Below are 16,270 nucleotides of genomic sequence, written 5' to 3' on the forward strand. Positions count from 1 at the left end.
GAAAAGTTAATAACTTTCTCTTCACTTGTGTCACTCTTTTGTGTAGCAAAGAGGAGAAAAGATCCAAGCACTCAAAAATATTTTTCTCTCAACAAAGGTCTATCTTAGGATTTCAAGCTCTCAAACGAAAAAGGACAAAGACCTTAACACTTGATCTCAAAAGAACCACAATAAAACTAAAGAATTTCAAAAGACAAACAAGAAAATCTCAAAACAAATAAGCTAAACCAAGTTGGGAAAAGAGATGATGACAAAACTTTAAAGAGAGACAAGCAAGAAAAAGCACACAAAAAGACTCTAAGATACTTACTTGACTTTTAACAATGAAGTTTTACTCTTGCTAGAAATTGTAAAAGCAAAAGGAACAAATTGCACAATGTTGAAATCAATTTGCCAAATAAAATGAATCCACTTTTTCTTTAAATAGTGGTCTTGCCAAAGATGTTTGTGATTCAAATTAAATGAACACTTGAAATCTATGTTTGGAACTAAATCTATTTTCACTTAAACAAATTTCTAGTTAATTTTTTTAATACCTTCACAATTAAAAGCAAAACAAGTAGAAGCAAAATAAGGACTCCTAGAAAGACTAAGAACATATGACTCAAACAAAAAGAGGTAAGAACAAAAATTGGACACAAAAAAACATTCAAAAGCGAATTGAAAGTTAATGAACAAAAAGAATGCCAAAATGTAAAAGTCAAGAAAGTAAAGGCTGAATTTAAATTTGCTTGAATGTAAAGGCAATAATTTAAAGGTGCAAGAAAAGTAAAGTGCCAAATCAACTTAAAGCAAATATGCTAAAAAAAGTAAAGATCTGCATATTCAGAATAAGGGTTTGCATATATGTTCTATGTGTACGCTTTGTGAAAAGCATGAAGAATCTATTCAACATCTATTTTTTGAATGTTCTAATGCATTACATATTTGGAGTTGGGTTCGACAGATTTTTCTTACTTCTCATTTCTCTAATAAGGATGATCTTCTTTCTTTTATTAAGAGTGATGGTAGTCCTTTAGTTAAATTGATTAAGCTTGCTGTAACAACCTTTTCTATATGGATGATATGATCGTATGAGGAATTATGCTAGATTTCAGGATAAGATTGAGGTTTCAAAGGCTATTTCGGTAATTAAAGATTTAACTTGTCTAGTGGGAAATTCGTCTAAAGCTTCAATGAAGAATGATATGTTGGATTTCAACGTGATTAAGTTTTTTGGTATTAAGACTCGTAGTGGGAAAGTTCTTCGTCCTCTTCCTGTTATATGGGAATTTCCTTCACCAGGCTGGGTTAAAATTAACACTGATGGAGCTGCTAGGGGGTATCCTGGTCTTGCTACTTGTGGAGGTATTTTTCGTGGGAGTATGGGAGAATTTATTGGTGCTTTTTCAGGGTTTCTTGAAGTTCAGACTGCTTTGGTTGCTGAGTTTTATGGAGTTATACATGTTATGGAAGAAGCTCAAAAGATGGGACTTACTAATGTTTGGCTTGAATGTGATTCTGTCTTGGTTTATGCTGCGTTTACTGCTAGGACTAATGTTCCGTGGATGCTTCGTAATCGATGGAATACTTGTCTTAATTTTTGTAGGACAATCAGGTTTAGGGTTACTCATATTTTTCGTGAGGGAAATGCATTTGCTGATAAGTTGGCTAATTTAGGGTTCATTCATAGAGAATCATTTCATTGGTATAATAGACTTCCATCTAGTCTGTTCTTAGAATTCTTTATGAATAGGTATAGTCTACCTATGTATCGTTTTTGTTAACATGTGGGTTTTGGTCTAGTCCCCCCATATTTTTGTATTTTCTTTCTTTTTCCTTTTTTTAATAATACTTTTTTTCATGTGATGGCAGATGATTGTTGTTACTTGAGATGTCAGCCTAGCTGAGATGTCAAGTTGCATAGTGATGCTTAACATGAAAACTTTTATAAAAAAAATGCTAAAAAAACCAAAGCTCTGATAACCACATGATGTGAGTTAATTTTGTATGGTTCCATTTTAGAGGTGACACTTTACTTTTTATTGAGATTTTAACAAGTATATGGTGAGACTTAGGGAAGATCCCCACTGGACACGAACTTAACCAAGTGGTTAAGTAAGTGTGAATGTTCACTTCCAAAGGAAAAAAAAAAGAAAATCACATAATAAGGTGACAATGATGCATGGTGTGGAAATTAAAAGACATGAAAGGAAACACAACGACATTATGGAAATCGAATTGCACAAATGAAACAAAACAAGTAAAGGAAAATTCAAAGGAAGTGGTGTATGGAAATTAAGGAAAAGGATGGAAGAAGAAAGCTTATGGTGTGAATTGAGAAAGGACACGCCACTTGGAGTATGGGTTTCTCCAAGATGAGTGTCTAAAACTCACTCAAGATAAGACCTATTACTAGAGCAAACAATCCTCACACAATTTGTTCAGAGTTTTCCTTCTTCTATAAAATTCAACATGAAAATACATGGAGTAAGGCACCCTATTTATAGGAATGAGTTCCTTGGAAAACAAGATGAGCAAGGATAGGATGGTAAATGTGTGAGAGGGCTGCCTTTAGGGTTTGACTAAGTCAAAACCACACCTTAGGCCACTTCTTCTAGAAATTAGGTCAAAAACAAGCTAAAATGATAACTACACCCCTTATTATTCTAAAGGCACCTATTCTAGCCTATCTTTCTATTTGGACCCCTTAAGTGAGCCCAATTTATTTACAACTTGTTTTATTCTTAAGAGGACCAGAAGGAAGAACATTTGATGTTTTGGTTTTGCCCATTTCTCCTTCTAGTGAGGTCTGCTTGGGGTCTTCACTTAAAATTTGAGATGACTTCTCATAGTGTGAATGGTAATTTGAGTCCTTGGTTATCTCCTTGTTGGCTTGGTTTGTATCAATAAGAGGATAGCACACATCCACATGCATCATCTAAATAAGTTGATCTCAAAAGATCTAGTGGTTGGTTTACCCAAACTCAAGTTTGAGAAAGACCACATATGTGAAGCATGTCAAAAGGGGAAGCAAATTAAAAACTCTTTTAAACTAAAAAATATAGTTTCAACTTCCAAACCCCTTAAACTACTGCACATGGATTTGTTTGGTCCTTCAAGAATCATGAGTCTTGGTGGAAACTACTATGCACTTGTAATAGTTGATAATTTCTTTAGGTTCACATGGACACCATTTTTAGAATCCAAGAGTGATGCATTTTCTACCTTTAAAAAGCTTTCCAAGAGATTACAAAATAAATTTTGTAGTAACATTTGTGCCATACATAGTGATCACGAAGGAGAATTTAAAAAAAAAATCAATTGCTTTTGTGAAAAACTAGATATTTTTCATAATTTTTTCTATCCTAGAACTCCCCAACAAAATGGGGTTGTGGAAGGAAGAACAGATCTCTTGAGGAGCTTGCTAGAACCATTTTGTGTGAATCTTCATTGCCAAACTATTTTTGGGCTAATGTTGTCAGCACAACTTGCTAGGTAAGGAATAGGGTCCTCATTAGACCAATTTTGAAGAAAAACCCTTATGAACGGTTTAATGGGAGAAAATCCAACATTAGTCATCTAAAATTGTTTGACTGCTTCTAAAAAATGGAACGAAAAACCTTAGAAAGTTTGATGAAAAAGTGAATAATGTTATCTTTCTTGGTTATTCCTTAAGTAGTCATGCTTATAGAGTGTATAACAAAATATTAATGATTGTGGAAGAGTCCATTCATGTTGTATTTGATGAAGCTAACCATACAGAACAAAAATCTATGAAGAAATATGCAGAAGAAGATCATCTGAGTACAATTCTGCTGAAGTTGTTGCCCTACCCAGAAACAACTGATTGAAATTGCGAAACAACCTGTTGAAATTCTGCATTAGGATGATCTTCCCAAAGAATGGAGAATTCCAAGAGACCTTTGTATGGACAACATCATTGGACAGATTGATAAGGGAATCTCCACTCAAAACTCTATCTCAAATTTCTGCAAACATGTGGCTTTTGTCTCTCGAATTGAACCTAAAACCATTTGTGATGCTCTTAAAGATGAAAATTGGGTAGCTGTCATGCATGATGAACTGAATCAATTCACTATAAATGATGTGTGGTTTCTTGTTCCTAAATCTGATTGCATGAATGGCATTGGAACTAAGTGGGTATTTAGAAATAAATTCGATGAATATGGAGTAATAACTAGAAACAAAGCTAGGTTGGTTGCCAAAGGCATAATCAAGAAGAAGGCATTGATTATGATGAAACATTTGCTGATGTGGCTAGATTAGAAGCTGTGAGATTATTGCTTGCATTTTCTTGTATGAATGGCTTTAAACTTTTTTAGATGGATGTGAAGAGTGCATTTCTCAATGGATTCATCAATCAAGAAGTCTATGTCTCCCAACCTTCCGGCTTTGAAGATCACCAACATCCTAATCATGTGTACAAACTGGAAAAGGCACGATATGGACTAAAGCAAGCCCCAAGACAAGTGGTATGAGAGGCTTAACAAATTTCTCTTATCTCATGGCTATGAGAGAGGAAAAATTGATAAGACTCTTTTTATTAAAAGGTCTAAATTTGTTATCATCTTAGTCCAAATCTATGTTGATGATATCATCTTTGGGGCTACTAATGATTGCCTATGTAAGGAATTTTTTTAACCTATGCAGGGAGAATTTTAAATGTCCATAATGAGGGATTTATCCTTCTTCTTAGGGCTATAGGTCAAGCAATTAAAGAATGCCATTTTCCTATGTCAAACTAAGTACTGTAGGGAGATTCTCAAGAAGTTTGAGATGGAAAACTGTAAAGAGGCCTCCACACCAATGTCAACAAGCTGCATGGATGCAGACTTGGCTGGAAAAGTTGTCAACAAGTTATCTCACTGCTAGCAGACCTGACATCATGTTTGCAGTTTGCGTATGTGCTAGATTTCAATCCAATCCAAAAGAATCCCACTTCAAAGCTACCAAACGAATCCTGAAATATCTCAAAGGCACAACCAGTGTTGGTTTATGGTATCCCTTTCACTCTTCTATAAATCTGGTTGGATATTCTGATTTTGATTTTGCATGGTGCAAATTGGATAGAAAGAGCACAAGTGACACATGTCATCTTCTTGGAGCAAGCCTCATATCTTGGCATAGCAAGAAGCAAGCTTGTGTGGCTCTCTCCACTGCAGAAGTTGGATACATAGTTGTTGGCAGTTGTGCACATATTCTATGGATCAAACAACAGCTAGAAGACTTTGGTTTGAAGCTATACAATATGCCTCTGCTTTGTGATAACACAAGTGCAATCAACCTCACTAAAACTTAGATTCAACATTCAAGGACAAAGCACATTAAGATTCACCACCACTTTATAAGGGATCGTGTGAGTAATGGTGATTATGAAATTCAGTTTATTGAAACTGAAAAACAACTAGCGGATATCTTCACCAAACCACTCTCTCGTGGAAGGTTTTTTCTCTTACGCAATGAGTTGGGTATCCTTGATTCTCAAAACCTTTCTTAATATATCAATTCTCTTATTCTATTTGTGAATACAAATAGGGGGAGAAGTTTACGGTCATTTGGTTGTAATTTTGGCTACACTATGGTGTTTTTAATTTTGGAGCAGTTGCACTACCACACTCTGATTTCTGATTTTTTTTTCTGCTGCTGTCACACTAGTTTTGAGTGTGCTTGATGGAACTATTTTACCCTGCTACTATACTTGCTTTGTATGGTATACAATTCTATTTTGCAGGACCTCTCAAGTTCAAAAACTACAACACAAACAAATAAGGGATTTGTCTTCATCAAATAGAAGGAGATTGTTGAACAAGATGCTTTGATGCCTCCAAATCTGTGTGGAAAGCTTAAAGACCCTACTGCTATGTGTGTGTGTAGTCTAGTAGTTCTTGACTTGTTAATTCACACCTTGTATTGATCACAGCTCACTTAACTCCTTATCTCTTGTGAAAGAAATGTTTTCTTAAAAGTTGAGAAATTTTAGTCAAATGTTTTTCTCATCAACCAGTTGAAAAAGTTGTTACTCAAAGGTATTGAGGCTAAGACAAGTTTTCCAACCTGTTGAATTGTCGAAACAACTGGTTGTTTGATACATAGTGGTTTTCAAAATGATTTGGAAAAGCTTTGCTTTGTTTTGTCTTTGTTGTCAAATTGAAATAACCAGTTATTTCGATAAAACAACTGGTTGTTTTATTTGAAATCCTTCATAAAAAACTTATTTAAATCTTTTGTTTTGGAAAACAATCTGTTGTTTTTATAACACAATTCTATTAAGAGTTTGAAACTGTTTTTAAATGATTCCTACTACTTTTGATTTATGATCTAACAGTTTTAACCACTTCCTTAAGTCTATATAAAGACTATTTTATGATTTTTTTTCCAAGTGGCTATGAAAGAGAGATTATTAAAAACGTTTTTCAAGAGATCATGAGCTTTGGATCATCACATGTGTGTGGAATAGGACTGGGTTTTGTATACTTTTGTTCTTCTACTTTTATTATATTTCTTTCACTTTGAACACTGTAATTTTGTGTGTTTGATGTAAGGCAGTTTCAAGAAAGGGTTTCTGAAAACTGTGGTGTTGCCAAGGAGTGGTGTATGTTCTTGAGGGATCCAAGTCATTTACTTTTCTTTTATTTAATTTCTTACAAATTAATTATACACACAACCTTTCAACAAACTTTGACATAGTGTCTTATATCTAGTGAATGTTATACTTGAGATTTTAGAACTATTTCTTGTGATTTCGATATCCGTCCTTAGGAACAATTTATTACTTCTGACTCAGTATACTTGTCGTAAAAAGGTCATCACCTCCCCAAGGGAATGCTAAGAATCCCCAGACTACTTCAACGACCACACTTGTCAAGGTTGCCATGGTGCCCACCCAACTGGTGCAAATGACTTTGATCCCCAGCCAATGTCGACATATACACAAGCGACTCCAACAATTCCCCGGGCACTATGTTCTTCGGGACTAATTTAAAAAGGAAAGGTGATGCAGTCCAAGCTTGTGGTTGATGGATTGATTGGAGTGGCAACAAAATTAGGTTGAAGCAAGTGCATCAAAATGGAGATGAGGTGCAAGGATTCGTAAGATTGAAGGTGCAATGAAGGGGAAAGAGGTTTGACCAACCTTCCCTAGGTTCACTAGGCCTAATATACTCACTAGCAAGAGAGATTTAGGAGAGAGTGAGTATTCAAGTTCTGAACTCTTCATTCAATATATGCAAATTTGAATATATGAGTGGAATTTAGGGTATTTATAGACTAAGGTAGCTTGCTCCTTAAGCTACCATAACTCTAGTTAAGTGGACTTAACTAAGGTAAGTATGGTGGCTTAAGGAGGTTGTGTATGCTCCTTTGAGATTCTCTAGAAGCCCTTACTTGTGTGACAAATTATGGTTTATAGAGTGTCTTTATTTTATCTATAAAGTACTCTTTGAAAAGAAACAAAAAATACAGTTCTTGTACAAGTTTATTCTAGTATTTATACAGACAGTTCATCTGCCTTTTATTCTTGTGTATTCTGGCTTGGTTCCATCAGGCTCCTCCCCTTCAAAAGGATTTGTCCTTAGATTCGATGAAAGTGCCACCTTATTTGTAATGAGTGAAGTCAAGATCCACCTGTTCGTGGATCCACCTGAAAAAGAGAGCAAACATAGGGAAATTTTAAAAGAATAGAAATGGATGGGTATGTAAACATAAAACAAACAATTTAGGTTGTGTAGTACCTTTTATTCTAATTCTTATTTCCTAAAGCAAGAAAATGAAAAGAATACAAAGAATGGAGAAAACAATGTAGAATAAGAAGAAAGAGAATAGGAAGAAGAATTACCTCGATCTGGTGATACAAACATGCAAAATATTTTATGTCGAGGTAAAATGGTCATCTGATTTATTTAGTGTTTGAAGGTTAAGGGTTTTTTTTTACCAAATTTTGTTTTTAGTTTGCTAGTATCCTCTACAACCTGTTTGGGGTAAAAGAATATAGAAAAAAATTATTTGTCTTTGCTAAGGTTAACATTTACCCTATAAAATTGAAAATAGGTCCCTTGGTTGAAGATCAATGCACCCCTTACCTGATAGGTTGACAGAATAGATCCAAGGAGTATTATTATTGTTATTTTGAGTTTGTACCTTATGAATTTGCTGAAATTTTTGATCTTCATGCTTCAGTACAAGCTAGTCTTCACAAGGTGTTTGAACAAAGTCTAGTTCAGCTTTAGACAAAATATTCTCTTTAATGAACTCCTTACAAAATGGTTTGAAAGGAATAGACCCAATGCTAATGTTTGGGTCAACTCCAGATAAAAATTTATCTTTGAATTATGTTTCGTCTTTAGATTCAAAAATGGGAGTTTCAAAAATTTCTTTTTCATGGAAAGAAGAGTGGGTATCAATGGAATTGTTATCATTATGATTTGTGGAACAACCTTTGTCATTGGAAGAACTTTTGAAAAAATGTTGTTCTTGACTATGATCATAAATAAAAGTTTAAAGGATATGGGGATATAGGTAGAATTTCTTTACTAGGAAGGGAAGATATAGGAGAGTGGGAAGGAAAAGAAGCTTGAGGTGTGTAAGATGGTACAATAGGATCAACAAAAGAAACTTTCCTACGTGAGGAAACATGGGGTCGAGAGGAATGATGTTTTGTCTTTTTCAAAAGTTGATGACAAAAATTCTTGATTTCTTCTATATCATTTGTACATTTATCTAATCTAGCATTTATTTAAGAATAATCCATTGTGAATTTAAAAAAAAAAAAAAAAAAAAAAAACTTAGAAGATTTGCTAAAAATAAAATAGATATTTTTTTGGTGAAGTTAAGTAAAAGAATCTAGAGTGGAAATTGTTCAAGATCACTCCTAGGAAAGCGAGGTAAGTCACAAGAACTTCTTAAGGACCATGGCTTTCCTTGTCGTAGATTACCTCAAAGATATCTCACAAAAGGTTCCAGAAGAAAACTTCAAAACAATTTTGGAAAACAGGAAAAGATATGTATGTATGTGAATGATCTTAAAACCAAAGAAATGTTATCTAAGCACAAGAAAAGGAAAAACCCTAAAGTATCACAGAGACGTAAAAGCAAAGAAAATAAGAAAGGAGAAAAAAAATACAAAAACAAAACAAAAGAATAGATGCAAAGGTAATGCTAAGTGCAATGAACATTGAGAGATCATTGACACATTATCACTCTAATGCACGTCAAACTATTACAAAAGTTTATTGGGATTGTCGTTGGAGCATTTTCCCAAACAAATAAAAATAACAAAGAAACTACACTAGAAAGATGTAAAGTACAAAAAATTTTGTGATACTAAAAAAATTACAAAGTAGGAGTATAAGGTGTTTTGTAAAGCACTAGAAGAAATGTTTGATTTGCTTCTCTAAGGTGAAGTAATATAAAAATGCTTCTCTTTGATCCTTCTTTCTCTTCTTGTTAAATAGTTTTCAAGACCAAAGTAGAATCCAAAGATTGTGAGCCAAATCACTTCTTGATGCACCACTTCAAGCACCACCAATTCACAAAATTGTGTAACAGAGGAAGCCAAAGAATAAAGCAAGAAAAAAGGAAAAAAAGTTGAAAAGTTAAACTCAAAGGGAAAAAAGTGTGACAAAAAAAGAATGAAGAGTCAATAAAAGACAAGCAAAAAATTAAAGCAACCAAGAAAGGAAGCACAAGCAAAAGGATCTAAGAAAAGCTCTAAAAAGATTAAAAACAAAAAATCTTGAGGGGAGTGACAGAGACGGTACCAAAATTTATATGTATTTTTTCACAAAGCATTTATATCTGAAATTTTTGTGGTATATTCTTCACTCAATAAGGAACAATATACAAAAAAACTGAGGCCATTTGATTATGCATTCACAAAGAAATAAATGCAACAAGTTTTCAAAAATCCCAAGCAATTTGAGGCAATTATGCGAGTTAGGTGTAGCATTGGCCGAGTAGAGTGTAAGATTTATGGTAATTTTTCTATAGCTATATTTAAGATAAAATTTTAATTGGTATAGGTAGGGATGGCAAAGCGGGGCGGGCCGTGCGGGCCGGCCCACGGCCCGCAGGTAAAAAACGCGGGGCGGGCTGACCTTTTCAACCCGCTAACCCGCATTAGCCCGCAACCCGCGCGAGCCAGTAGCGGGGCGGGGCGGGCTGGCCCGCAAACCCACAAGAAAAAAAATTGAAACTTAGTAACAGTATGACAACGTAATTAGGTTTTCACAAAATTTTAAAGAAAGAAACACAACACAATCGCGCTCACATCTCACAGGGGCTCAGTTGCTGCTCCCAAATTGTCATTGTTTTAATATATGCAGATGACGAGGAAGATTATAATTATGAAAAAATGGATGAAAGTTCAATGTTATTGAAATGGAAGAATGTCAATAATGTTTATGTTTAATGTTTTTGAATTAATGTTTATGTTTAATGTTTTGGAATTAGGTATTTTTAATGTTTTGGAAGTGGAAGAATAATGATATTTGATATTTATCTTAATGTTTAATGTTTTGATGTTTGACTATATTTGAAAAGGAAGAAAAAAAAATAAGTTTGATAATAACAAATATATAGGTTTAATTTGACAATTTTTTAAGAACAAAATGTAAAAAAAAAATATTTAATTTTAAAAAAAAAAAGAACGCGGGCTGGCCCGCAAACCCGCGGACCAGCTCTTATGCGGGGCGGGTTGAGAATTCTAGCCCGCAATAACTTTGCGAGGCGGGCCAACCCGTCCCGCATTTTTGCGGGCCAAGCGCGGGGCGGGCTGGCCCGCTTTGTCATCCCTAGGTATAGGTAACATATGAAACAACGTATGGTAAGAGTTTTAGGCTAAATCACCAAGTAAAACATGTGCATAAATTAAAAACAGAGAACTTCAATTACATTGAAACAAGGTTTGATACAACAAAAATATCTTGGCTTTTGAGATTTATAATTTTTTTGTGGTTGTAATTAGGACGTTCCATTTTTACTAGTTGCAGTAGACATGTTAAGGTACAGACCAAAAAAATTTGCATAAAGTTTGGATTCAAAATCAAATCAGAATAAATTTTTGAAACTAAGTGAAAAACACAACAAATTTGGAACTGAAACAAAAACCTAAAGAAGTAATGAAGAAATGACAAAACTACAAGACAACAAATGGAGATTAATGAAAGAAACTCACTAATGAACTAATATCAAGTTACAAGACTCGAGAAAAGGTAAACACTACAAGCACTAAAGCATAGACTCATAAAAACACAAAAAAAAACTTTTATCAAACAGGTTTGTGCACTAGAGAATATGATCAAACACATTGCATACAAGAGCAATACATGAATGATTTTGACAAAAGTAAGAAATATTTGGACGTAACAATGGACATGCAAGGATTAGGAACACTAAACAACACGTAAACGGACACATACACTGAATTAAACAACAAATAGCAAGAAACACACACTGAATTGAAAGAAAACAAGAACAACCATTGCTTGAACAGGTTTTTTTGGGAAAAGTGTTTGATGGAAATTGAATGAAAATAAATCATACAAAACTTAATATTAACCAATTAAATGGAATAAACACAAATTAAACGGTGAAACATGTTAGAATTATGAAAAACAACTGAACAAATGGATAAAAACAACAAGAACATTCAAAACAGTAAAGAAAAAGAAAAGGTTGTGCAACCTTTACTTGTGTGACAAGTTAGAGTTTCTAGAGTGTATTTTTTTCATCTATAAAGTAGTCTTGAAAAGAAATCAAAATACAATTCGTATACAAGTTTATTATAGTATTTATACAGACAGTTCATATGTCTTTTATTTTGTGTATGGTGACTTGAATGGTCCTCAATCAAAAGGTTAGACTTCTTTCGCATCAATCACATGTCCACATTGGCAAGTGGCTCAAACTCATTATGCCATATCAACGTAAGTGTCAACCAGGTCAGAGGAGGTGGTGGTTTCCCCACCAAGTACGATACCGACCTCATCAATGTTGTTAGCCAAGTGGGAAGTTTGGACTCTGTCGAGGTGATGATGGAGAGGAATATGGTGATAGTCCACCATTGGAAGGACTTGGTGGGTAAGAACATTGAGGGTCTAGCCTAGGTTGAGGTGCTTAAGCACCAAAATTATGAACTATTAAGGACTAAGGTTGCGACATAATTCACTGTGCACACACAAATCTTCCTGTTTGTGCAAAGCCAAAAACGAGTTCAAAACTTGAAGGTTGAGGTCAGACTGTTGAAGAAAATTCTCGAGGGGTGAAAGAGGCAAATACAAAAATCAAAAAGGCCGAAGAGGTGGCGACGACCATGATGAAAGAGGTCGCAATGCAGATAACTCAACTTTGTGAAGAAAATGAGTAGTTAACAAAGAGTGACGCGAAGTTGAGGGTTGAAATCGTCAAACTTGGCACGATGAGTATAAAAAGGTATGACGTTGAGTTCCAGAAAGCAATTCGTTAAAGGGTAATGATACGTTGACAATCCTAATTTTTTATACAATCATATTATAACTCTCAATACTATTATTTTAATACTTTTTCATATCATTTAATTACAAATTTATCCTTTATTATATATATTTATTTTTAAACTCATCACATCAAGAGTTGTATTCAACTTCAAAAGTTGTTAAACTATATTTTCCTTCGTGAAACTCATCACTTTGCCCCAACTTAATATTTTTCTTATTTAATATATATTTCTTATTTTTAGTAATGAAATGGCTTTTACGCTTTAACCGAGCATATGGTTTTATATTTTGTCTGAGTATATTCATGTAATCAACTAGTATGAGTTCATAACTAACTTGTCAAAAAATAATTTAATTAAATAATTTTAAACAATGCGTAAGTGTTAATCAAATAACGTTGAGCCAATTTAAAATAATGAAATATTAATCAAATAACTTTAAATTGATTAATAACAGTGAAATGTTAATCAAATATGTTTGAATCAATTAATAATAATGAAGTGTTAATCGGATAACTCTAAAATTATTAATAATAGTGAAATGTTAATCGGATAACTTTGAGCTGATTAATTATGATGAAACAGTAATTAGATAACTTTAAATCGATTGGTTATAACAAAGTGATAATCGGATAAATTTTAATAAATTAGTAATAATGAAATAGTAATTAAATAACTTTGAATTGATTGGTATTCATAAAGTGGTAATCCAATAACTTTGATCCGAATGTAATAATGAAATGGTAATAAAATAACTTTGAACTGATTAGTCAATTATTGAAAAGAATTGAATATTTATTTATTGAAGGACGTGTTTCCTTAAAATCTTGCTTGACAAAATCCTCCTTTTGATAAAGTTTAAGCTAAGAAAAAAAATGTACAACGTCCTTGTTACAAAAATACATATGATTCAAATTAAAAGTATAGTTTGTTCCACGTGTGAGGTAACAATTTTTCATTTAACTCTTCTAATTTATAAGCCTCATTTTGAAGAGAGTCAACAAGTTGGTATGGGTCATCCTAATTTGACGCTAACTTGCCCTCATGTTTGTCTTTTCGTGACTCGTCGAGTTTGAACTACACTAAATCTCCTTGTGGAAAACTTTGTTCTCGGACTTGGGTGTTGGATGGTCTAGTTGCTCTAGACTTGGCAGTCTTTTCTCTTATTCGAGCTTCTTCATGAAATTTTTGTACTAAGTTAAATTCGAATCTCAGATTGGCATCTTGGTGTTACTCGTCATAAACTTGTTTTTGCAAGCTTCACCTAGTTCAACGGGAATCATGACATATGTTCCATAAGTCAAACGAAAAGGAGTATTTTTTTGTTGAAGATCGTGGTGTGCAATGATATTCCCCACTAAATGTTGGGTACCATCAGCCCATAAACTTTTTGCTTGGCCGAACTTCTTCTTAAGCTCGTTCAAAATGACTTTATTAGTTGTTTTTGCTTGGTCATTTGTATGTGGGTGCTCCACGAAAGACACTCGATGTTTAATGTTGAGTTGTTGTAAAAACTACCTAAAACCTTTATAAATGAATTGTCGATCATTGTCTATTATAACAGAATGAGTCAAACACCCTAACTACTTTAGATTCTAAATTACTAATTTAGAATCTAAAGTGGTTAATAACTTGATAGCTAAGGTTAGATATCAATTTAGAAATTATTTTATAATTTTTTATTAATAATATAAACTACTTTAAATATCAATAATTTTTTAATTTACAAAATAATATTTAACTTAGTCAATATAATGACTAATTATCTCAAATTAATTAATATTTAATTATTATTTTTATTTAAAAGAAGTAAATAATAAACAAATAAAGGAAACTCGATATAAGCATATTTTCTAACTAGCTAGATATAATAAAGCATATTATGTCTTTCAATGAGTAACAAAAATTAAAAAAGAACAACTTTTACAATATAGAAATGGGTAAAAATATAAATAAAAAATGAAACAAAGAGCATATAAGTAAGCGAAAAATCATAAAAGCATATTTTCAAGGTAGGTACCAAACATAAAACATATTTCGTGTTTCCTTGAGCAACAAATTATAAAGAAAATAATAATTTTTAATACAAAATTGGATAAGAAAATGTTTAAAGTAAAATAAAAAAGAGACAGGTAAATGAAAATTCACGTAAGTCTATTTTTAAGGTAACTACGAATTACAATAAATCATATTTTGTATTTCGTTAAGCAATGCAAATATAAAAACAATTTTTACAATATAGAACTAGATTAAAAAAAAAAAACATATCCAAAAGAAGAAGAAAACATACATTTAATGAGAGAAGGATGAGAATTACATACTTACATTATATCAATTCTTGCTGATAAAAAAAAAAACTTACATTATATCAAAATTTGTATTTCTTTTCCTTTTATATAACAATACAATACGGAGGGATAAATTGCTTGTAGATGAAATTGTAAAAATAAACGCAACTAAATTGAAAATAAAAGGGAAAGAAGAAAAAAAAGCAAAAAATTATCTTCGCTTATTTTCTTTTCTTTATGTAAATAAGAGGGCAAAGTAACTTCATTTACTATAGTGGAATGCCAATTTCATAAATTTCTTTTATTTTTTTTGAAGTTAGTATTATTAAAATATGAAATTGAAATGTCATAAATGTCTATTTATTTGGTTTTATTCTTTAGATGGGAGGGGAAAAAGAGGTTTCACTAGTGCATTATAATCAAGTCTCAGAAATGTCATTTCATTTTTTCCATCAAGAAGTTAACATTATTATTAAAATATGAAATTAAAACAAGAGAAGATGAAAAGAATGTTGTTTTTGGGAAGGAAAAAAATGTGTCAGAAAGATGATACTTTGGCACAAGAAACATGATTTTATTAATAAAAATAGATAATAATATATGAATTTATCTCTTTTATAGTTTTAATAAAGTGACATCCATCTTTTTTTTAAATAAAATATTCATTTAAATTTAAATAAAAAATCATGCAGTTGAAAAATTAATGTTCTAAAATATAAAATTAAATTAAAAATCATAAATAAAAAATTAAACTATTTTTATAAAACTCGTGTTATGTAGCATCACAGAAAATAATATAAAATTAGAAAAAAAACGAGAGGATTAGAAAAACTCATTAAAAAAATTAAGATTAACTTAATCAACTACATTGAATTATAAATAAATTAAATAAAGTTAAAAAAGACAAACAAAACCTGATGAATAACTCATAAAGACACTGAGAAATAACATTAATCAACTATATTGTGATTATAAATAAATTAAATAAAGTAAAAAAAAACAGACAAAACCTTATCAAATGAATAATTTCAAAAAAAAAAACACAAAAAAATACTGAGTAATTATGAGCTTCAGACACTTCTCTTAAATGATGTATGACACTTCTCTTAAATGATGACGTATTTGTATCAGATACACGTATCAGTGTCGACACTCGTAGGACACTTATTAGTGAAATGTTCAATTCAAAAAATATTTATTAGATTTTTGAAAATTCTAACACAATTCTAACAAGTATAAATACAATATTTTTAAAAACTTAAATTTATTGTATAATTTTTTATTATGATTATAAAATAAAGAAAAAAAAAATTTGAACATGAAGATATCTAAAGATATTAGATATTTTAGATGTGTTCATGTATCTATATTTTAGATTACACGTATCTCAGGATCAAATGTTGTTTCAGTGTCATATATGTGACAAATAGACATTAATCAACTACATTGAGATTATAAATAAATTAAATAAAGTCAAAAAAAGACAAACAAAACTTATCTTATAAATAAC

The 16,270-nt window shown here is 32.0% G+C and overlaps 1 protein-coding gene across 1 annotated transcript; it reads left to right on the forward strand.

The window, feature by feature from the left end:
- Nucleotides 1–4,723: 4,723 nt before the first annotated feature.
- LOC137806215 (secreted RxLR effector protein 161-like) lies at nucleotides 4,724–5,302 on the forward strand. The gene has a single exon (XM_068606214.1). The coding sequence runs from the start codon at nucleotides 4,724–4,726 to the stop codon at nucleotides 5,300–5,302; it is 579 nt and encodes a 192-aa protein (XP_068462315.1).
- The last annotated feature ends 10,968 nt before the right edge of the window (nucleotides 5,303–16,270 follow it).

This window comes from Phaseolus vulgaris, chromosome 11, assembly GCF_051622355.1.
Source record: "Phaseolus vulgaris cultivar YP4 chromosome 11, ASM5162235v1, whole genome shotgun sequence".
In the NCBI taxonomy this organism is placed as follows: Eukaryota; Viridiplantae; Streptophyta; class Magnoliopsida; order Fabales; family Fabaceae; genus Phaseolus; species Phaseolus vulgaris.

What these genes read in the sequence shown, in the direction of transcription:
- LOC137806215 (XM_068606214.1), top strand. Translation starts at nt 4,724, where the DNA reads ATGCCATTTTCCTATGTCAAACTAAGTACTGTAGGGAGATTCTCAAGA.